Source organism: Arctopsyche grandis, chromosome 3 (genome assembly GCF_051622035.1).
Source record: "Arctopsyche grandis isolate Sample6627 chromosome 3, ASM5162203v2, whole genome shotgun sequence".
Lineage (NCBI taxonomy): Eukaryota > Metazoa > Arthropoda > Insecta > Trichoptera > Hydropsychidae > Arctopsyche > Arctopsyche grandis.
The window spans coordinates 18,832,497-18,857,039 of record NC_135357.1 but is presented as its reverse complement, the minus strand read 5'-3'; the positions used below and the strand labels follow the sequence as shown (position 1 = coordinate 18,857,039).

Below are 24,543 nucleotides of genomic sequence, written 5' to 3'. Positions count from 1 at the left end.
GTATTAACTGGTAGTGACGAACTTCTATGGTAGACACAATCTCGATAGTTACGTTGTAGAAGACGATTTTTACTTGTTTTTGTTTGTCTAGATGCAATATTGTATCTATGTATAATATATTTTATACTAGTGTGTGTGTGCGCGCTTTTCCCGTTTTTCTCATTTGCCGTTGTGTCCCTGACCCACTAGCACACTGCAGTGTCTCCCGATTGTGTTCAAATGCTCTTCACATAACAGTGGCGTATCATCAATAGTGCAACGCTTGAAAATTGGGCACCCCTTAATTTTTTTTATTTACAAACATAATACATTTTGCACTTATAAAATCTTTTGTATGTAGTTCTTATGAATTATTTAATTAAAATATGTTTAATAATCATTAGCAGCTCGTAACTTGAAATCATAGGGGTGCTGTAACTTTCAAAATACATATACGAAAATTTCAAAACAGTTTAAAAATAAGAAAATTCTTATATTAATAACAAGTGCAAGTTTCGTGTAACAAAAACTCTAATTTACAAAAATTGCGGTTACCGAAATATTTAGCGAAAGATTTTCTGCATTCACTTTCAATAATATTTAACGAAAGATTGGTGCATTCACTTTCACTTCACCATTAGGAATATTTTATCCATTGAGAAGCATGTTGATTCACAAAATAGTACAACATGAAATATGGTCAACAGTCTTAAATAAAAACAAAACAATAAAACGAAATGTTAGTTAGATCAAATTTTAATTTTTCTCGATTTTATTTCTGCAAATTTTCTTTTTGTGCGCTTGTTGATTTTTAATTATCATAGAACTACGCAATTTATCACTACGTGCCAACTATGAAATAATAACCAGGGCGTCGGAGTCGTAAGAAGTAAGAAGAGGCTAGTAAAAAAATCAACCGACTCCTGACTCCTTTTTATTACTTTCTTTAATTAATAGTATTACGGTGTGTGTCAACTGTAGTCAATAGGCAATTTCGTTGAAGTAAATCTACTAATAAATTGAAATTTAATGATTTCTTTATAAAAATCATGAATTTGAATGATATTATAAATAGAATCGTTGAATTGCACGTATTTTGATGTGTTACTGCGAAAAACCGACTGTTTCCTCCGTCTCATACTTTTTTATTCTCATTTTTTTTATTAAATTTGATTCGTTTGTGTATGAAATCATACACATACACTATAAAAGTACTTACTTTTTATTTATACCTATTTTATTACCAATAATTCGATAAATTGGGTTATATGCAGGCGCGGCTCGTGCATAGGAACTGCGGCGTTGCAGCACCCCCAGAAAAATTACAAAAAATCGCATTTACAACTTGTATTTAGATATATTTGACATACTCATTAATAATGATTATGTCAAATATCTAATCATTCTTATTTAAATTATATTCACAAGTTGTAAATGTATACAAATGTGATTTTTTTTGTATTTTTTCTGGGGGTGCTGCAGCGCCGCAGTTCCTATGCACGAGCCGCGCCTGGTTATATGTACATATGTCAATTTTTGGTGATTTTTCTAATTCCTTTATTTTGCGTATGTTTAAAATCGCTATTATTTTTATTACTAACAATTTTATACGTTGGCAAAATAAATCGATCTTACTAAAATCGTTCGAGCTGGAATCGGAGTCGGGAGTCGAATCATAAAATAAAGTCGCAGTCGGTAAATTTTGATCCTATTCAACAGCCCTGATTATGTATAGCACAATGTGAACCTACATATAATTGCGTTATTTGATTATATAAAAAAAATCGATTCATTACAACAGTGTGAACAAATACATTTTTCTCTTCCCAAAAGAGCCCCTTATGGCATTGGGCCCTGTTGTGGTCGCACCAACCCCGCACCAAGGAGAATACGCCTCTGTCACAGAAACATACATGCATTTCCGTTCTTTTTAAGTATTGATTTTGATTTTAGAAGTCAGTATGAAAGTGTCGTGTTCGTCGTGATCTAATTTGAACTTAATTAAAAAAAAATGTTTGAAGTGGACGTGTGTAAAAGTTTTGCTTAAAATGTCGTTCATGTATTTGGATTACCGAACCCGGATCAAAAAGTGATCTTTAAATATTTAATAGTGGCAGGACAAGCTTGCGCGGCCCCTGGGGATGTAAACCAGCAGCCCCTGGGGCCGGCCCTTTATTATTACGGCGATTTGGCCCGCAACAGAGAGAAGAAAGCACTAGAAGAATTCCCACTAACTCACCGGCCGATCAAATCGCCGAAAAATCCAGATAGACCATTCGGCACAGCCAGGACGACTCCGATAAAAACCGACAGGTGCTCAGAAGGCGGCGAACCAAACAGAGTGCTGACTCTGGACAATAGGAGGAAGAAAAAGCACAAGTTCGGTAGGAGAAGAACGAATACGTTCGATGGTGAAATACCGCACTCCAAGACTAGAGTAGAACGAAATGGAAACAGCGATGGCGATACTGACTATGTCGATAATGACTTCGAGGACTTTGACAGTGGCATCAAGGACGTATTTTCCTTCGGCCATGCGAGAGTCGATGGAAAGACAGGGGAGGACTTACCATTGCTCGGATCGAACCCTTGCCCTGTGGCTCTGGCCGACAGATCGAGAGCGTATCTCTGTAAAAACTTGGACTTGGAAGCGGACGACGTGAGCTTCACTTACGACGAGCCGAATGTAGCCAGGAAGAGCATCACGTACTCAAATGCCGGTACGTTCCCCATGCCTGATGGTAAGAGGGGCGGCCACTACGACGAGCCTGAAACTTGCGCTCAAGTGACATTAGATGGAGATGGCGATGATTGGAACGCTAGTGGTGTCACTCGAAGCAGAAGCTGGTATCTCTGCTGTCCCGGCGCCGGAAATGGGGCCATACAGAACCCAGGAAGTGCCGTGGCTCATGAAGATGTACACAGAACTACGCCCATTCCGGTGACAAGCGCACCCAGCCCTGGAGATAACCAATACGTAAGAATTTTTAAATAACCTGTTGACTATATCAAATCAACGTATCTCAATTCGATTATTTCGTGAAAGATTTAATAATAATTCATTCCTATGTGCGAAAAGAAGACGTTGTTATTTGAAATTTGCTTAATTTAGTATTAATATGTATAATCGTAACAATACATTTTAGAATTTAATTAATGTTACATATGTACACACACACGTGCGTGTGTAGGTACATATGTATGTTCACATTTATTCAATTTATATAACGATTGTACCATTTGCTCGTCGTCTATTTTAAAAATGTCACCCATCGTCTTGCATGCCGACCCAATTTAACGAAGCACAAAATTTTTATTTATTTTTTTTTTTTATTTTTTTTTTGTTTTTATTTTTACAAATATACCAGGAAGGCCTTACAGGTAAATAAATTTAAAAAAAAATCTCTGAAGTACCTATGTATATCTTCCTTAACTGCTCTTGCCACTTGTGATTGAGTTCGGTCAAATATGCATACATACATATACTGTATTATGTCAGTGGCGTAACTAAGAATTTTGGGCCCATAAGCAAAAAATCATCAAGGCCCCCCCCCCGTCGAATTTTTAAATCGAAATACCAAATTTTTGGTTTCGCAACGCAATATTAATGTATATATAATTACTGTTAATATGTAGATAAATAATATAATTTCCTTAATTGAACTCACCTATTTAAAAATTTCTTATTTCGAACCTTGCTGTTCGAAATGCAAAATAATGAATTAATTATTTGAAGTCAATTTTGGCTGCTTCTTTGTGCTCAATTGTAAGCAAAGATAGTTAATTGAGTCTGGTTTGACCGATCGAATTTATTTTGTAATCTTTAATTATTTTTTATTTATTGAATGTTCTTCCTACATTAACCACAGTTACCGGAAGAGTAAAAAATAACATGAATGTGGTATACATATACTTCTGAAAAATCACTCTCCAAACAACTGTACTTGGTAATAAGTAATTCTAAAAATTGCCTTATGGTTATTGTTTCAGAAAGATCTTTCTTTATTAATAAAACTACATGTGTAAATTGAGATTCGAATTCATTTGAGAAAATTTCTGGATATTCAAACAATGGTCTGGAATATATTTTTCCGACATATTAATAATTTTCCTAGGTTCAAGAAAACCGAAATAGTTTTTCACTACCTGCATTTATGACCTCCTATCTCCGTGGGCCCGTAAGCATTGCTTACCCCCGCTACATAGTACATAGTTACGCCACTTTATTATGTTCCGGTCTCCGTGACGAGCCAGAATGTTAAATTACAGAAAACGCAAATATCGGAAGGCAAAGATCGAAAATCGAAAGATCTCAAGTCGAAAGATAAAAAAAAGGGTGCATGGTAAACGGTACATACTCTCTTAACAGGCTTTTCCCGTAGGGAAAAGCCTGTTAAGGGTCTCCCGTAGCCTGTTCCTCTTGTTCCTGTTGTACCCTGCTCGCGCAAATTAAGAGAGTATGTACGTGAGTATGTACCGTTTACCATGCACCCTTTTTTTTGATCTTTCGACTTAAGATCTTTCTATTTTCGATCTTTGCCTTCCAATATTTGTGTTTTCTGTAATTTAACATTCTGGCTCGTCACGAGCCAGAATCCATTATGACCCATTATGTTCATATAAATTTATACACACTGTATAAATCTAAAATGTGGCTATGAATATAATTTATGTATCACCTCTATGGTTCAACGACGAAACGTCTACGGACTAAACGTCTAACGACAGAACGTCCACGACAAAATGATTACAAAATCGCGCGCGCGGATTTCTTGGCGCACGAAAATTCGTCGCACAGGAAGATTGCCGTACAGAAAACTGCCCAAATATTGCTCAGCAATATTTGGGCAGAGATTTTTATTATTAAAAATAATAAAAATCTCGTCAAAAAAAACATGCTGAGCAATATTTGGACAGTTTTCTGTACGGAAATTTTCCTGTGCGATGAATTTTTGTGTGACAGGAGACCCGCGCGCGCGATTTTCGTAGCGGCGGTTATCCTGGTAGCGATTCGCATTTGGGATATAACCTGTTTACAAGATCTATATATGTATACACGTCCTTGGACTGATTTGGACCCGAGATTTGACAGTTGGTACTCAAACATGTTCACCTTTTTAATAATTTAATTCGTTATAAACATTTGTTTGTCTTCAAATAAATTTCAAACACCTTACTTAAAAGCTTAAAACGTATGCTTAATGTACATCATGTATGTATGTAATTTGTTATGTGTAATAATAATATACAAGGTTGCGAGGTCAATGACCGTTTGTTTATAATCGGAAAGTATTACATTTTGGAAACTAAACATAACAGCTAAACTTTTGAATGCATTTTGTATTCCGGGTCCGGATTACTTTTTCAGCTCCAGATCCAGAATTCTATTTCATTTCCGATTCTCAATTCCTTTTTCAGTTTCGATTCTCAATTCCTGTTTCAGTTCCGAATCCCGATTCCTGTTTCAGTTCAGATTCCGATTAATTATTACTATTCGTATTGTAACTTTATTTTAAATCATATCAATTTCTTTCCGAAACCACCTGTTGAATTTTCAACGGGCATTAAACTAGTATATATATATATATATATATATATATATATATATATATATATATATATATATATATATATATATATATATATATATATACATGATACATATGTATTTATAATTCAAACAAATCTTATAATAAATTACATATATACATATATTTAGTTTCGACATGAAAACTAAGCTTTGTGGTATATAGTTCAAACATATGTATGGATGTAAGTAAAGCTATTCTATTAATCCTGATATTTGCCGTCAAAATATTTTTAGAATTTTACATTTGTAGAAGATTTACATATGTAAAATTTTATATCATCCTTAATATTTTCAATCTTTTTTTCATCCTTTCATAATTATTCTCTTTGTACGATTTATATTACATGTATGTAGGTAGGACTACAAGATTTAAATTAAATAGTTCAATATCCATTAAATATGTAATGGATAGATTCGCTCAGCCACGTGCTGGACGGGTCGTGGCGTTCCACTTCCACATGCCGAAAATAGATCGCGTAGAAAAGAGGTGCACTATGTGCACTATTATACGTGCATCTGTATATACACGTGTTGTTGTTTTTTTTTTTTTTTTTGTTCTTATGTGGGTACTATTTTTAATCTACGTCGTACATTAGCAGTTCCCTATAAAAGCGTTTTCAGGCCCAGCAATGCAAATCTTGCTGACTATAATTTTTTAAACGATCAATTTATAATTTTTCTCTCATTTTACAGCTGCATCTAGCTGCAGTATCATCTCTTAAAAATGAAGTATTGGAACTTTCTGCAAGACTACATGCAGCGCATAGAGATCGTGATACAGCCAGAGAAGCTCTCTGCACATCTCAGGTATCTTTTAGTGCTATTTTATTATGAAAATTTGATATGAAATTTTAAATCAATGATAATGATTACATACATTTTTAACACCATAGAGTGAATGTAATCGATTACGCAGTGCTCTTGCCGCCCAAGCAAGAGCATCTGAGGAAAGACTCACAGAACTGCATGGAGTTATAGCTGAACTCCGAAGAGCTGGTGCTGCAAGGGAGCGTGCTGCTATACCCGAACTAAGAGAAGATGAATCTGGTAATTAACTCACATTGGTCACATTAAAATTTATATGCATACAGTATTTTAAATATTATATATAATACAAATATATATTTTTTGTACTTTATTGTGTAGAATTGGAAACTTCATGTCGAGAAGGTTCTATTACTGGAGGTGCTGTCAGTGATCGTACAACGTCTCCAGGTGATGCTGACGAAACTGCTTCTATAACCCAAGAACATGTAATTTAAAATTTCATATTAAACCTAGTTAAAATATACTATCAACTGTATGTAATCAACTAGTTTATTTAACATTTTAGGAGAGAGGTCAAAGTCCTGTCAGTCCTGCTGCTTTACCGATTCCTGCATTTCCAAATCATATTTCTTCGTGTTTAGATGTAGAAGCTCAGTCCAAAGAACTGTATGCATCAGAAACGAATGGTGCCAATTTATCAGTGGATGTAAAATATTCCAGAACACCTGTTAATCTTGCTCCTGATTCGCCCTCATTAGAAGAAGAAACTTTGGATGTAGATAGGCGATTTCCAAGTGACCGACGACGCAGACGAGCAAACTCAAGGAGTCCAAGACAACAAAGACGAGACATTTGTGGTGTTGGTAAAATTTTGAACGAAAGTGGAATCACTCGTGAAGATATTGCAGATGGTGATGTTGAAGATGAAGCAGATATTGATGATTCCCATAAATTATCAGAAAATATCAACCATTTCTCGCCTAGACTAGGAAATAAAAATGATCATAGATTTGGTCAAAGTATTTATCATAGAAAATTATTTACTTTTTTATTGATATGATTGTGGTATGTGAATAAATAAAAAAATATCATCTCATTCAGGTCCTTGTCTTCGAGGTAGTCCAGTTTCAGTTTCAAATCCACAGACAAAACTTGCATCCCGTGTAAGACTAAGAAAAACCCATGAAGATAGTAGATTAACTGGAAAGGATATTTGTCAAGAAGGGGTATTATTTCTTTGTTTGTATTATTTGTTGTTTTTTGTATAATGTTTTCATGTCTTATTTGTGTAGGTTTATACTACAGCAGTTGCAGAGCATCTTGCACGGGGAGCACTTTATGAACATGATAGTGAAGAATTAATTAGATTAGGTGCCCGGGTAGATCGATTAGAAGCTGATAATGTTCTTTTATCGGCTACTTTAAGAGAATCTAAAGAACATGCTGATAGGTTAGATTTCATTATCTTAATTTAGATTTTTATTGATATTTTTCCCATGCTACATGTTTATTAATTGATAAAATACTTTTTTAGATTATCTTTAATATGTGCCCAATGTTCGGCTGAAGCTGGTGCGCTTAGAGTAGCTCTTGCGGCTGCAGACAGAGCAGTAGAAGCTTACGATGTGTTACTAGCCTTAGCTGAAACTGCACATGTGGTTAATTTTTTTCTTATTTTTTTTATCTTTATACTTTTATTTTATTTTCTTTTTTATTTTTAGGGAAAAGGAAATAATCAGAAACTTCGAGCTGCTGCTGAGAGAGTTGCGAAGCAATTGTTAGCCCGTCTAGATGATGATGCCGCTGGACTACTGCTACCAGATTCAACACCAGGACCTGGACCATGGTCTGATCCTGCTGCTGTATTACTTTATCTCAACAGGTAAGAATAAAAATATAATATTATTTTATTCATGCCAACTACAATTATAATATAATTTGATTTTAATATAATTTGATCAATGAATACCAGTCTAAACAATAAAATATGGTAATTATGGATTAAGGGCTAATTATTTTTCGCTCATACATATGTAATTCGAAAATTAATTGTACATAATTTTAAAGTTGAACATTTTACGTTTGCAGTAGTGGATTGGGTAGTACCACATGGACTCAAGATGATGAAGAAAGATTAAGAAACCACGTATCTCGACTTAAAAGAGAAAGAACAATGACAGCGTGTGGAGCTCAACCCGCACCTTGGCCTTTACAAGGTCATTTAAGTTATTAGTATAATTTATTAAATAATTATCAGTTAGATATATAATATACATATATACATGTAAGTATACTATGTATTTGTTACACCCAATTGGTGATCATGTGAAATTGTCAAATCAAAAAAATGCTCAATAGGCAAAAAAATCTTCGAATGATGTATGTATGTATGTATGTATATAACACTGTAACTAAAAAAAACGATTAGCAGCTATTTGCTTGAAATATGATAACCGTTATGCCAAATTCACATTTTGAACGGAAACATTTATAAAATGAGTTTCACAACTGAAGTTAAGAATTTATAATCCATAATAATTTTAGATGAAAATGATGGTCCAGATGATGGCATAGAAAATGGAAACGGAGGACCAGATAGACTTAAATATCTTGATCCTATTGATGCTAGAAAACTGGATATGGAAACGGCTGTTCTTATGCAGGTACAATAGCATTATATCAACCTTTTTATTTATTTAATAATTTTATTATGATTCTTACTCAATACAACAATTTATTCATCATTAGGAAGTGATGAGTCTTCGAGAAGAAAGAGCGGAATTACGTGCTCGGCTAAGGGCACTACGTCCTCCAGTATCACGACAAGTAAAATTTTATTTTAATAGGATTTACTTTTGTATTAAAATTATCTAAACGTGTTAAATATTTTTTTCAGACTAATAGTTCTAGCGGCATAGATGAAGGCGAAAGCGAATGGAGACTATTAGAAGCTTTAGCTAGGGAGAATAGCCTGAAAATACGTTTACAAAAATTGATGGCATCTGTTCAGCAGGTATACATATTTACTCTGTATTTTATAATTACAAATTTACTATAATTACGTTTATAATACATGTGTACTTGATTTTTTTCTTAGGCTGGTAAGGTAGGAGATATAAAAGACAGGACAAAAATTTGTCCTCATTGTGGTGCACATACAAGGTATATTATCTTAATCATAATAATTATTTGATATATGATTTGTTTTTATTCTATTATTGCAATTTATTTTACAACTTTTATTTTGTAGGAGTACTGGTGATGGAGAGCATGAAATAGCAAAGGAGCCTTAACTTAAAATGTGAAGATTTCAATTGATTCATTAGTTTAATACGAAATCAAAAAATATGTGTATTAATTTATGAGTGCAACATTATTGCTTTCAAAAGCTCTTCCTTTTTTTATTATATTTAAGTCTTTATTTATTTATTTAAATAAGTATTTTTGTTATACTTTTGCCATATGAATTAACATATACATGATTAAGTAATAAGAGTGAGTTCTGTTATATTTGTATGGGAATGTTATTAACATTCAACAAGTGCATTTATGTATAAAATCTATTCATTAAACTTGAAGAAAATAAATATTTTATTTTCAAAACAATTGTTGAAAATTTAATGCAAATATAAAAATATTATAGACTACAAATCCAGGCAAAAATTTTATAATAATTTATATATGAAGATATTATTATATATACATATACATACATATCTCATATGTATATACAATTATGTATATGTATGTACATATTTCATTTTTCATGTTATTTTTGCGATTATGTATGCGATGATCACTAAAATCAATGCTCACAAATATCTATGAATGTATATTGTAGACCACTTACATATTTTGGAGAAAATCAAATAGTTTTATTTGTGTTTGTTTCACAGAATATTGGGCTTTGAATGACATAATTTTCTGATTTCCGCAATGTCACCTTATTGATGATATATTTAAATATCAATATGTTTTACCAAAAAATAAATATATATATATATATATATATATATATATATATATATATATATATATATATATATATATATATATATATATATATATATATATATATATATATATATATATATATATATATATATATATATATATATATATATATATATATATAATATGTATTACTGTAGCATTTTTCATTTTATTTACCTAACTAAAATTATATAATATGACATAAGTTTGTTCATTCGTAACCATTATCTTATTTTTCTGAATATACATACATACATAAATGTATATAAACATGGCTTTGTGTTGGAATGTGTGTGTGTTCATGTAAGAACTACGCAAATCATGAAGTCTAATACTTGAGGCCTACTCTTTCACAACGCAAAATATATTTCATTTAATATTTTTGTGCATTTCAACATTTGAAACATATCTATTTAAAATAAATAACACATTATTTCATGTCAATGAGGGTTCATGATGAACTTGTACATACAATATATGTACAATGCTTTCATTTGCACACACACACCCAGATAAGATTCAAAAATAAATAATAGCTTTTAATTGTTTCGATATAAATATGTGGTTTAATATATTCAATTCGTTTTTAGCTTTTTTTATTTATTTTTTATTGGCCATAGTGAAACATTAAGGTAATATGTAATGTCACTGGCATAAATTAAAAACTATAAAATCAATTAAATAAATGCATAAAATAATATTAATAAATTAGTATTTGTGATGAGATACATCAACACTTAATATACAATCATAGTAAAATAAAATAATTACCGTTTGTTTATTTATCTGTTTTAAATTTCATATATGTATATTAAAAATAATCGTATTTTTAACATGATTGTATTTTTTGTGTTGAATACATAATTGACACGCAATTTAATGCCTTATATGTGATAAAATATGTGCTTATATTATTACGTTTTATGAAGTTAAAAAATATACATACATTGTAACGCCTTTGCATTACTTAATTTCTTCTCCAATAGTGTATCCAAATCATTTACTAAAATATCGAACCTAATGTTCATATACATATACATATACCTATATGATGAAAAAGGATGTGGTGCATCCGCTCTAAAATCTCCAGACAAATTGAACGACAGATTAACGGACGGCTGCTTTAAATGCAATTCTCATCTTCTCGAATGATAGATTGCACATAAGATGACGGGTAACCTTTCGATGTGCACAGATGCAATTATTAAAATGGTAATAATTAAAATTGAGTTGGATCTTTCAGGCGAGTTTAATAAGGCAAGATTCGATAAGTTCCGAATCATATATGTTTTTAAATCCATATATGTATGTATGTAAATATGGCATTCCAATGTGATCTTAATAATAAATAGGTACTATTGTCAAATTTTTATATTATAAAAAAATAAAATCGCAAAAAATGAGTCGTAGACTTTTTAAAAATGAAAAGTATCTGATAACCAAGCCGATATCACTTTTTGTAATTTCAAAAACCAAACCAACTTTGTCTTTACAAAATGTCTTTACTTTTAAATTAAATCAATGAAAATACGTTCTTAATAATGTGAATAGTCCATATAATGGAGAGGGTAAAGAGATTGAAATAGCAATGGGAAAATAATGGATTATAGATGGACGAAAGAAGTACTCAAATGATACGTGAGAGAATGAGATGGATGAGAGTTACCCAAAATCGAAGCAAATGTGTTGGCCAGCAGTGGATTTATGAACATATATGGATTTAAAAAACATTTGATTTTCCGTTTACTATATGTACTTACATATTTTGAAAAAATATATGTATTTATATAAAATATTTTTCAATTTACAAAAGAAAAGTAAACTGCGTTGAAACTGTATGTAATCAGTTGGTCAAACAAGGGTTGTTTTGTCGGCGGACTTGTCATAAAAATTAAATCACAAAAACAGACTTAAAAGCCACACATTGCATAGTGAAAAATGGCAAAATTAATATATTCAAATAATTCAATGATAATTTAAGCCAACAATTATGCACATCTGGTCTTAAAAATCCAAACAAGCCACATTTTAACCTCATTAAGACATTCTAGAATACTACATTTTCAATTTTAATAATAACAAAATTAATAATATCGAATTGTTTTTTCACCGAATTATAGTATGCTTTTTAACTTATTAGTGAAAATACTCACATAAAAGTCGTACATACATACATATGTATGTAGATAGCGATGACATTTCTTATAACATTCTAGAACATTCTCGATTTTATTATTATCAGGAATATATAATTATTATCTATTTATAAAATACGAATTCAGAAATAGTGATCAAGTGTTTTTAAATTAAAAGTAGAAAATTTCCTATAATTTTATTTATTTTGAACAATATATTGATAATAGATTGAAATTAACTTGAGACATTTTAGAATTCAAATCAGTAAATTTGTATACTATTTCATAGTTTTTGATTTTGAGATTATAAAAATCAACGTAACGAAATATAACTTTAATGCTATATATTTAGTTTTTAAGTAATAATTTTATTTAGTCCAAAAATATAAATTTTTAACAATATGAAATGATTTTAATTCATCCTTAAATCAAATAAAATATGATTTGTGTGTAAAATTTATTTTTAAAGTTAAATATTGTTTTGAATTGTCATTATTTATTATCATGGAAAATTATTTTTACACAAAAGAATTCTTTTTTGTTTGTTTTTTAGAGTTATTCAAATAATTTTGACCATTCACCATTTTCTGGCATTTGGAATGTTCTAAACCAAATATAAAAAGTAAGAAGAATATAGTAAAAATACAAAATGTGTATTCATATATGCATGTACATAATATGTACATATTTTAAATATTTATTTATTTATAGTTAGTTTTGGACCATTGTGGCATTACAGGAAGAACCTAATGCGCCACAATGGCCTGCATTTGATAAAGAAAAACAAAAAATGAAATCTATAATATATAAAAATGAATGTCTGTGTGTGTGTCTCAAATAGGCTCCTAAGCCACTAAAGCGATTACGATGGAACTTTCAGGACTTGTTGTATGCATATCCGGGAAGATTACTGTGAAAAAAAAACGGGTAAAACGGGAATGAGTGTCATTGCAACGCTATAATTTCAAATGTTTTCGTGTCGCGACAAACATGTTCGCTGCCTGCGTTTTTCCGACAAATCGGAACGGGAACGGGAACGGAGATTGCATGCGTTATTGTGGCATTGCAACGCATGCCGGGTTCAGCTAGTACAAAAACTAAAAATCAAAAATACAAAGGCAGAAAAACATGATAAAATGAAAAATAAAAAAAAGAAAACAAGAAAAATAATACATAAGAAAGAAAAAACAAAGGTGTAAAAATCAAATAAATAAAATCCTCAAATCCTATTCTTAGTTTCACAATGAACGAAAAAAAAATATGATACTCAATAATAGAAATTGACTTAATTTTCCTAAATTAATATATTTTTACAAACGTCCTTTACGTTTCATTCGAAGTTTCGAGGGGTGTGTCGAGGAAACGTCGTTTTAAATTACTTTACTTTTGTAGTCATTAACTATAAACAAAAGTGTTGACGACTTCGACAGCTGTCGCATTCGCTGCTAGTTACTGTTGTATTTGCAGATACCACACTGTGCATACACAAGCCTTATTTGCGGGGTTTACTTTTCAACATCTGCTTTTTGCTGACGCTAACATTGAAAAACTACACCCTTCACAGAAATATCTCGTGGAATCCCAAACGATCTGTCAACAAGTTATTTTACAATATTCATACTTTAACTTACTTTACATAAGTTATGTAGTGCTATCGTATAATGAATAGTCACCGGAGCCTGAGGGGGCCGTGTATTGTTCAAAGGTTGTAAATGCATTGTTAAAGGTTTGCCGAACAATGGATAGCACTGTGACTATCCTACCTCTAATAATGAAGGCATAGTATCTTAAGAACGCAATTCCATTGTAAACGACCTTATGCATTTTGACTAAAGGCCGGATCCACAGCGCGCCGTTTATTGTTCAATTGTTATAAATGCTATTGTTCAATTGTTGTAAAAGGTTCGCCCAACCTTTTTTTTGTACTCTAGCTTTGTAAATATAGTCAAACCGCCCCGATTCCTGGAAAAAGCACTGTGTCTATCCGCAGTCTAATTGTGACCATACATTCATTTAAGGCAGTGGCTCTTAACCTTTTTATTGAGCCGCACCCCTTTGAATTTGAAAATATGTTGCCGCACCCCCTTGAAAAATGAGTGGAATTTGAAATCTTTAATTTCGAAAAATATATTTATTGCAAGCTTTTTTTTCTTAGCGCACAGATATGCCATTTGAATATAATTGTGCTGAAATTTGCCCTAAGCCTTGTCTGTTCTATAGGTTGGTTCTCGTCGAGGGTATTCTTTAGCCTTCTACATTCTGTAATAACCTTCGTGAAGTGCTTATAAGCCGCTGAAAGTAGACTAATGGGTCGGTAGTTCAGGCAGGGTTTAGAGCAAATTTCAGCACAATTATATTCAAGTGGCATATCCATATCAAGTGCGCTAAGAAAAAAAAGCCTGCGCTAAATATATATATTTCGAAATTAAAGATTCCAAATTCCACTCATTTTTCAAGGGGGTGCGTGAACATATTTTCAAATTCAAAGGGGTTCGGCTCACTGAAAAGGTTAAGAACCACTGCCTTAAATGAATGTATGGTCTCAATGCATAAAGTTGTTTACAATGGAATTGCGTCCTTAGATACTATGGCTTCATTATATGATAGCACCTACAAAAATTCAGAAGGTATACATAACAAATAAGGCTACACTTACCATATGTACAAATGTGTGCAACGCACATAGGCGGCTGAAAGAAATCGGAGTTGAAAAAATGATATTCCTTAAAAACTACAAAAGACATCGTACTTTTTCAAATTCATTTAGGATGCTAGATTGTTGTTGCAAGTTACAGCTTATAACTAGACTGCGGATAGACAGTGCTTTTTCCAGGAATCGGGGCGGTTTGGCTATATTTACAAAGCTAGAGTCCAAAAAAAAGGTTGGGTGAACCTTTTACAACAATTGAACAATAGCATTTACAACAATTGAACAATAAACGGCGCGCTGTGGATCCGGCCTTTACTTATAACTAGAGGTAGGATAGTCACAGTGCTATCCATTGTTCGGCAAACCTTTAACAATGAATTTACAACCTTTGAACAATACACAGCCCCCTCAGGGTCCGGTGACTACTCATTACATTCACACATCAAATCCCACAATACAAAACACCGTTTTTTCAAGCAATTTAGAAAAGTAAATTTAAGAAAGTTGATTTTATTTTATCTATTAGTTATCTATTAGAAAGTTATTTTATCTATTAGTGTTTTTTTAAACATAAACAGCTTAAATATGGCTCATCTAATATTACACACACAGTTTTTTCGACATTATATATTAGATTATTTTGTTTTTCAGGAAGACATATTGCAATATCTCGAATAGAGCTGTATGAATCATTGTGCAGCAGAGGACGAATAAAGGCTAATGAAGCGACATCAAGGAATTTTATAAAGGATAAGTTTAACTGGCGTAAATTTCCAGATATTATAAAAAAATTAACAAAATTATTAACAACTTTACCATGATTTTAATGAAAAGATGGCTAAAAAGCCAGTCATGGGAAGCGTTTCTTAAGTAACAATTTGACAGCATTTTTGTTACAAATTGAACGCAAATGTATGGAAACTTGTTACAAATTGAACGCAAATGTATGGAGACAAAAGTACTACTTTCAGTTGTCGAATTTTGTTCCAATTTTTTTTTATCACTTAACATCCTCATCAGTAGAGGTCGGAATGGAAGCGTGCCGTTCATTGTTAATTGTTCGCTGAGCTTTGGCCAATTTTATTTAGAACTTTTTTTTTGCACCCTAGCTTTATAAATAGACCCAAAACGCCCTGATTCCTGGAAAAAGCACGCTGGTTATCCGCCCTTTACTCATCAGTATTATACACAATAAATATCAAGAAGATTAAATTAATTTAAAAGGTCAAAATAAAATAATGAAATATTGTTTTAAAAAAAAAAATACTACTTCCGGTTTACGAATTTTGACCAAAAGCTTATCAACTCTGAGTTAGTACATAAAAAATATAAATATAAATTTTCAGCTTGATACGTTCAGGGAAAGTAATTGTTTCCCATGATTTTTGAAAATGCAGAACTGTGCGACGGTCCAAAAAATAATCAGGCCGGCCCGCCACCTGAAACAAATGTCTACCCCTGATCGAGAGCATAAAAAGTACTATAGGTTATTACTAGTCACCGGAGCCTGAAGGAGCCGTGTATTGTTCAAAGGTTGTAAATGCATTGTTAAAGGTTTGCCGAACCTTTTTTACAAAGTATTTACAACAATGGAACAATTGATAGCACTGTGACTATCCTACCTCTAGTTATTACTGTTGAACTTAAAAATCTAAATAGCTTATTAATGACTGTAATGTCTCCCTTCCTTAATTGGAATTCATAAAATAATAAAATTAAAATATTGAAACATTTTGTTAATAATCTAACATAAAACAATTAGTTTATGGATAACTTTTTTTATTAATCAGCGTGTACTTTTATTGGCGAAATTGGTGGACAATTTTATTCAAATCAATCAAGATATAAGCGCTCCTCCACTACGAATTTGACCAAATACTCTTCGAGACTTTTACTGGACAGGACAACACCCAAGTTTGCCCTGCCCAAGGATTGGCCTGAAACCGCGTCCCTTCTGGTGGACTACCAGGCGATATGAAGTTTCTTATATTAGTATTTTTATGTGTTACGCTGGTATCTGTAAGTTGTTTTTATTATTTAAAACTAATTGGCATCAAAATAATCTGTGCACAATAAAAAATATATAATTTTTAGGTGACGCTGGCACATGCTGAGCCATGCGGCAATCTGAAAAAAGGTCCAGATCACAACAATCATGGCGCCCCAGTTCATAAGGATGGACATCATGACGGTTCAGATCATGTGAATCATAACAAAAACGAGCACCACGACAATAACGACCACCATGAAAACCATGAAAATCATGGAAAACAAGACAATCATGAAAAGCATGACAATCATGATAAACATGATAAGCACGACAATCATGAAAAGCATGACAATCATGAAAAGCATGGCAGTCATGAAAAGCATGACAATCATGATAAACATGATAATGAAGGGCACGAAAATCATGAAGGCCATGATCATAATAAACATGATAATGAAGGACACGAACATCATGAAGGCCATGATCATGATAAACATGATAATGAAGGACACGAACATCATGAAGGCCATGATCATGATAAACATGATAATGAAGGACACGAACATCATGAAGGCCATGATCATGATAAACACGATAATGAAGGACACGAACATCATGAAGGCCATGATCATGCCCACAATTCACATGAAGATGTACACGTTGAGAAAGGAAAAGTGATTAACAACGTCCATCATAAGGAGCACGGACATGATGGTCACGGTCATCCTGGTCATCCTGTTCATCCCGGTCATCCCGGTCATGGAATCGGTGAAGTTCACGATGGTGGAGTCGGCGATGCCGGTCACGATGGAGCCCATACCCATCACGAAACTCACAACCATCATGAAACACACATTCAAAAAGGTCAAGTGATAACTAATGTACACCATAAAGAACACAAACATCATGGTCATGATGTATCATCTCACTCCCATTCACACGAAGTACATAACATTCACACAAATAAGCATAAGAAAAATAACTTAAAGAAAATTCATAACATTTTACATTCTCACTCAATTGATACTCTACATAAAATAAAACATCCACATAAATTACACGGACATCCCGGTTCGACGTCGGTGTCGATATCTACGAATATTCATAATCATAAGCACATTAACCATCACTCGCATTCTCACTCTGTTTCACATGATGGGAAACATATTCACAATCATCACAAAAAGAAGTGGGGTGGAAAGCCAGGCGTTTTGCATGGTAAACCAGGTAAACCAGGCACTGATAGTGTAACAGTTGAAGAACACGTAACCAATGTACGCCATAAGAAACGTCATCGCATTGGCGGTGTTCTGCAATCAGAATCCATGTCTCAGCAAAATCACTCTCATCCAGCACTTAAAAAAGGAATGCATCATTCGCATAGTAAAGAAAAGCATCATTTACATCACCATAAAAAACACCATATGAAAAAACATCCAATCAATATTCAACATTCTCACCCTGTTTCCCATTCACATGAAATAACCATACATGAAAGACATTCTATCTCTATATCGATGTCTGGCGAACATAAGCATCCGGCGCGAAAACATCCTTTGGGCCCACATTCACACTCTAGTTCTGATTCAGTTGACGTTCACATTACACATCGTGTTTCAATTGAGCATCACTTAAAAATATCTCATTCACATGAGTATCATCCAAATGGAAACAAAGGACCTAAAGGCCCACATGACCCCAAGGGACCATTAGGACCATATGGACCAAAAGGTCCACACGGACCGAAAGGTCCTGGAGGCCGTCGACCACGAAAACATTCTCTTTCGCCGCATTCGCACTCTAGCTCAGATTCTACCAAGATTCACAAACACAAAAATGTTTCAATTTCAATATCTCATGAATATCATCTACATGGACCAAATGGACCGAAAGGTCCCCATGGACCGAAAGGTCCCCATGGACCGAAAGGTCCACATGGACCGAAAGGTCCACACGGACCGAAAGGTCCACACGGACCGAAAGGTCCACACGGACCGAAAGGTCCACATGGACCGAAAGGTCCACATGGACCGAAAGGTCCACATGGCCTGCATGGTCCTAAAGGACCCAAAGGCCTAGGAAAACGTCCTGGAAAGCATCTTCTTGGACCACATTCGCATTCCAGCTCTGAATCCGTTAGTATACATATTACTGAACATGTTTCAATTTCGATATCTCATTCGGTAGAAGATCACGGACCCAAAGGACCAAAAGGATCACGAGGACCTAAACGTCCTGGAAAACACCCTCTTGGACCACATTCACACTCCAGCTCTGAATCTGTCAATGTTCACATCACCAAACATGTTTCAATTTCAATATCCCATTCAACTGAACATCGTCCAAAACAATCTGACTCGGACGAAAAGCCAAATGGACCCAAAGGACCTAAAGGCCCAGGTGGACGTAGAGGCCCAGGTGGACTCAGAGGTCCAGGTGGACGTAAGGGACCACGAGGACCTAAACGTCCTGGAAAACATCCTCTTGGACCACATTCGCATTCCAGCTCTGAATCCGTTAGTATACATATTACTGAACATGTTTCAATTTCAATATCTCATTCGGTAGAAGATCACGGACCCAAAGGACCGAAAGGATCACGAGGACCTAAACGTCCTGGAAAACACCCTCTTGGACCACATTCACACTCCAGCTCTGAATCTGTCAATGTTCACATCACCAAAAATGTTTCAATTTCAATATCCCATTCAACTGAACATCGTCCAAAACAATCTGACTCGGACGAAAAGCCAAATGGACCCAAAGGACCTAAAGGCCCAGGTGGACGTAGAGGCCCAGGTGGACTCAGAGGTCCAGGTGGACGTAAGGGACCACGAGGACCTAAACGTCCTGGAAAACATCCTCTTGGACCACATTCGCATTCCAGCTCTGAATCCGTTAGTATACATATTACTGAACATGTTTCAATTTCAATATCTCATTCGGTAGAAGATCACGGACCCAAAGGACCGAAAGGATCACGAGGACCTAAACGTCCTGGAAAACACCCTCTTGGACCACATTCACACTCCAGCTCTGAATCTGTCAATGTTCACATCACCAAACATGTTTCAATTTCAATATCCCATTCAACTGAACATCGTCCAAAACAATCTGACTCGGACGAAAAGCCAAATGGACCCAAAGGACCTAAAGGCCCAGGTGGACGTAGAGGTCCAGGTGGATCCAAAGGACCAGGAGGCCGTCGTCCTGGTAAACACCCTCTTGGACCACATTCACACTCCAGCTCTGAATCTGTCAATGTTCACATCACCAAACATGTTTCAATTTCAATATCCCATTCAACTGAACATCGTCCAAAACAATCTGACTCGGACGAAAAGCCAAGTGGACCCAAAGGATCTAAAGGCCCAGGTGGACGTAGAGGCCCAGGTGGACTCAGAGGTCCAGGTGGACCTAGAGGACCACGAGGACCTAAACGTCCTGGAAAACATCCTCTTGGACCACATTCGCATTCCAGCTCTGAATCCGTTAGTATACATATTACTGAACATGTTTCAATTTCGATATCTCATTCGGTAGAAGATCACGGACCCAAAGGACCGAAAGGATCACGAGGACCTAAACGTCCTGGAAAACACCCTCTTGGACCACATTCACACTCCAGCTCTGAATCTGTCAATGTTCACATCACCAAACATGTTTCAATTTCAATATCCCATTCAACTGAACATCGTCCAAAACAATCTGGCTCGGACGAAAAGCCAAATGGACCCAAAGGACCTAAAGGCCCAGGTGGACGTAGAGGTCCAGGTGGACCCAAAGGACCAGGAGGCCGTCGTCCTGGAAAACACCCTCTTGGACCACATTCACACTCCAGCTCTGAATCTGTCAATGTTCACATCACCAAACATGTTTCAATTTCAATATCCCATTCAACTGAACATCGTCCAAAACAATCTGACTCGGACGAAAAGCCAAGTGGACCCAAAGGATCTAAAGGCCCAGGTGGACGTAGAGGTCCAGGTGGACCCAAAGGACCAGGAGGCCGTCGTCCTGGAAAACACCCTCTTGGACCACATTCACACTCCAGCTCTGAATCTGTCAATGTTCACATCACCAAACATGTTTCAATTTCAATATCCCATTCAACTGAACATCGTCCAAAACAATCTGACTCGGACGAAAAGCCAAATGGACCCAAAGGACCTAAAGGCCCAGGTGGACGTAGAGGTCCAGGTGGACCCAAAGGACCAGGAGGCCGTCGTCCTGGAAAACACCCTCTTGGACCACATTCACACTCCAGCTCTGAATCTGTCAATGTTCACATCACCAAACATGTTTCAATTTCAATATCTCATTCAACTGAACATCGTCCTGGCCATTCTCACTCCAAAGAATATCCAAATGGACTCAAAAAGCCCAGAGGTCCAGGTGGGTCTAAAGGGCCAGGACGTCGTCCTGGAAGAGGACGTCTACATTCACACGGTTCACCTAGTTCCGAATCCGTTGATGTACATATAACCCAACATATTTCAATTTCGATATCTCATTCATCTGAACATCCCAAATCCTCTAAATCAAACGAACCCAATGGACGAAAGCGTCCTCGTGGACTTCTTCCTAAACGTAAGCCTTTAGAGAAACATCCACTAGCACCACATTCACATTCTAGTTCTGATTCCGTAGAAGTTCACATTACAAAACATATTTCAATTTCAATATCTCATTCAACTGAACATCACCCTAAATCCTCTCACTCAAATGATCATTCAATAGCACCGACGAAACCCCGTGGACGTCGCTATGGACGCAAACATTTGCCACATTCACATGATACATCTATTTCCATTTCCATATCAGAATCATATAACTATCATTTACATTCAAATTCTGATTCACATCCAAAGTCGACCGAATTAAGAAAGTTACCTAGAGGTGATGTGTCTTATTCTCTACCTGATTCCTACTCGAGTGATGTTTCCATTTCAATTTCAATTTCTGTTGATGAACATGGACATAAAAAATCGAAAAGACACCCACTTTTCCATAGCTGCCGAAAATGCAGTTGCCTTCCTAATTTAAAGAAATGGAAGTTCTGTAGACACTTCCCATGCCACTCTATGTGCCGTAAGAAGGCTTGCAATTGTCACTGCCATCATTTCACTCCACATAAGCATCATAAATACGAACACCACAAAAAATAAATACCGCAAAGGCATTAGAATTTTAATTTTAAATGTGTAAGAAACTTAAATTATATTATTGATAGCCACAGCAAGTTATTGAAATGTGAACATACATATGTATATACGAGTATTACACTTAAAGTTAATTTTTAGTTAATTTTTTTATAATTACATATTTGATATTTTTTGGTCAGAATTTCAATGCAAAGAACATGTTGAATTGTGAAAAATAATATGTATATTTATTTATGTATCCAACTGTGTTTATATGATACTGTTCTTGTTGTATCAGTTTGGTTTTCATTGACTTAATCGTAATAAAATGTCATTCAAAAACGACTGTTGTACATACCATTATGAGTAAACGAAATTATTCGATATTGAACTTGTAATTTCAATTTTTAAGTGTAGCAATAAAACTTGATTTACTTAGATTATATAGGCAAGAAATTAACTTCACATGAATTGTATCCATTGAAAAAATATGTACTTACGAAAACAATAAAAAACTCCATCGACAAATATTCGTTTTATTTAATTTGCATTTGTAAACAGTTTTCATTGTTCATTTTAATTTTTAAGCTTTAAACTTTTCAGTTTTCATTTTCATACAAACAAATAAATAAATCAATAAGAAATACGCTGAAAATGTGAAATTGAGAATGTGGAATGACATTCTAGAAATTATTTTCTTAAATGTTAATTTATAATTTTTAAGCCCCCCCCCCCCCTTATATATATATATATATATATATATATATATATTATTTCCTTGCAGAAAAATTACTTTCCAAAATAATAATACATAACTTTTTTACGTAGAAAAATCTGTTTGTATGCATTTTGTATTTTCACGCTCAAATACATAAGTCACAGAACCTGCTTTATGTTTGGCTATCAATGATTCCTAAAGTGGATTATAAGTTGCCAGAAGTTTAATAAAAGATTAAAAATTACCAGGATTGTTAGAAGATAAAATTTTGGGATTCAGCTCCACTAAACTTCTTCTTAAAACTACTTACATATATCAAAAAATAAATGTATCGCGAAAGATTTCTCAACGCAGAAATAACACAATGGTTTACTTTATACCTTGAGCAATGAGCTAATTTTTATATAAAACGATCAAACACGTTTCGAAAGTTAGTTTAATTATGTCAACCGCGATCCTATTCCAGAGCGTATTCAACATCAACTGACGAAACATCTGAATGAACACACTGATTTTGTGAGTAAAGTTGTAAAATTGACTTTTTTTGGTCGCGTTCTATGATTTATGAACCCTTTGAATGCTGACCAACGCCGATCGGCGTTTTGCCAACAAGTCCATGAGCCTGAAAAACGTTTCGACCATTGAGGCATTACAGGAATTCCTAATGCGCCACAATGGTCAAAAATATAACAGAAATTGACATAAATAGAAAGTCATACATTTCACCTGGGAAATATGTTGACTTAAATATTGGGTTGATAGAAAGGACAAGACAGGGAAAAAATGATTATTGAAAAAATCTTAATAAATTATTCAAATGTTCATTGTATAAATATTTTGTTAATTTATCAGTAATATTTGTTATATATTTACTACCCATATTAAAGATATATTTGTGCCGCACCTACGTGATGTGTATGTTTGTATGTACATACCTGGTTCATAAGTTTTTACGTCATATTATTTTGAGACAAATGAATAAGTATTGTGTTTGAAATTGTGCAAAATTGGTTGACTGAAGTGTTTTTACTTTGCCACATGAATGCCCTTTAAGAAGAATTCATTTATCAATGCAAGTGAGTAAGGAAAGAACCTATTTGCACATCTTTTTTTTCTTATGAAAATTTACTGCACAGATACGACGATGATCCGCACACCCAATAGAAAATTTAGAGAGAACGCTGTTCACACCAGTCATTATTTTTCATAATAAACCTTATTAAAGGATTTAATTAATTTAGCATTCAAAAAAATTCCGATGTGACCAACCCATGACTTTGATATTGCCCTAGGGAAAAGTTTCGGCGAGTGCTATTTATTGTATGTAAGTTTAACTTTCTACCTGTGCATACGGCCATTGGTGGGGATGGCCGATTGGGACGATTCCGAAGAGTGCTATTGTATTTAAGTCGAATTTGCTACGTGTGCATACGGCCGTTGGTGGGGATGGGCGATTGGGAAATTTTCGAAGAGTGCAGCTGTCCACAAGTGCAACCCCGTCTCAGTGTACATCGCTGTGGCGAGTTTTCCGTAGTGCGTTGCCAACAGGCCAATTACACTGAGCAACAAATAAAAA

The 24,543-nt window shown here is 34.3% G+C and overlaps 2 protein-coding genes across 8 annotated transcripts in view; both read left to right on the top strand.

Moving 5' to 3' along the window:
- The window catches only part of LOC143909708 (colorectal mutant cancer protein), a 28,645-nt gene extending 18,327 nt beyond the window's left edge, over positions 1–10,318 (top strand). Inside the window, exons 2-16 of one of the 5 annotated variants that reach the window (XM_077427824.1) lie at positions 1,933–2,956; positions 6,263–6,376; positions 6,463–6,616; positions 6,716–6,822; positions 6,903–7,356; positions 7,439–7,563; positions 7,630–7,787; positions 7,872–7,992; positions 8,059–8,219; positions 8,426–8,553; positions 8,882–9,000; positions 9,086–9,163; positions 9,234–9,350; positions 9,435–9,499; positions 9,588–10,198. In XM_077427824.1, the coding sequence (XP_077283950.1) occupies positions 2,711–2,956; positions 6,263–6,376; positions 6,463–6,616; positions 6,716–6,822; positions 6,903–7,356; positions 7,439–7,563; positions 7,630–7,787; positions 7,872–7,992; positions 8,059–8,219; positions 8,426–8,553; positions 8,882–9,000; positions 9,086–9,163; positions 9,234–9,350; positions 9,435–9,499; positions 9,588–9,630 (2,190 nt within the window). In that variant the 5' untranslated portion in view covers positions 1,933–2,710 and the 3' untranslated portion in view covers positions 9,631–10,198. Of the gene's footprint in view, positions 1–1,932; positions 2,957–6,262; positions 6,377–6,462; positions 6,617–6,715; positions 6,823–6,902; positions 7,357–7,438; positions 7,564–7,629; positions 7,788–7,871; positions 7,996–8,058; positions 8,220–8,425; positions 8,554–8,881; positions 9,001–9,085; positions 9,164–9,233; positions 9,351–9,434; positions 9,500–9,587 lie in introns of those variants that run through there. The other 4 variants (XM_077427823.1, XM_077427820.1, XM_077427819.1 and 1 more) reach the window with 4 other exon arrangements.
- Positions 10,319–13,853: 3,535 nt separating this feature from the next.
- On the top strand, positions 13,854–22,273 carry LOC143909704 (uncharacterized). Of its 3 annotated transcripts, none has more exons than XM_077427811.1 (4): positions 13,854–13,968; positions 15,767–15,880; positions 16,906–17,134; positions 17,210–22,273. In XM_077427811.1, exons 3-4 carry the CDS (start codon positions 17,090–17,092, stop codon positions 22,271–22,273), a joined length of 5,109 nt encoding a protein of 1,702 aa, XP_077283937.1. In that variant the 5' UTR covers positions 13,854–13,968; positions 15,767–15,880; positions 16,906–17,089. The 3 variants fall into 3 exon arrangements, with proteins under 3 accessions (XP_077283937.1, XP_077283938.1, XP_077283939.1); XM_077427812.1 differs by having other exon boundaries at positions 13,866–14,065; XM_077427813.1 differs by having other exon boundaries at positions 13,867–13,942.
- Positions 22,274–24,543: the final 2,270 nt, after the last annotated feature.

Coding starts and splice junctions, on each gene's coding strand:
- LOC143909704 (XM_077427811.1), top strand. CDS start 17,090: ATGAAGTTTCTTATATTAGTATTTTTATGTGTTACGCTGGTATCT. Junction 17,135..17,209: donor TATGTGTTACGCTGGTATCT/GTAAGTTGTTTT, acceptor TATAATTTTTAG/GTGACGCTGGCACATGCTGA.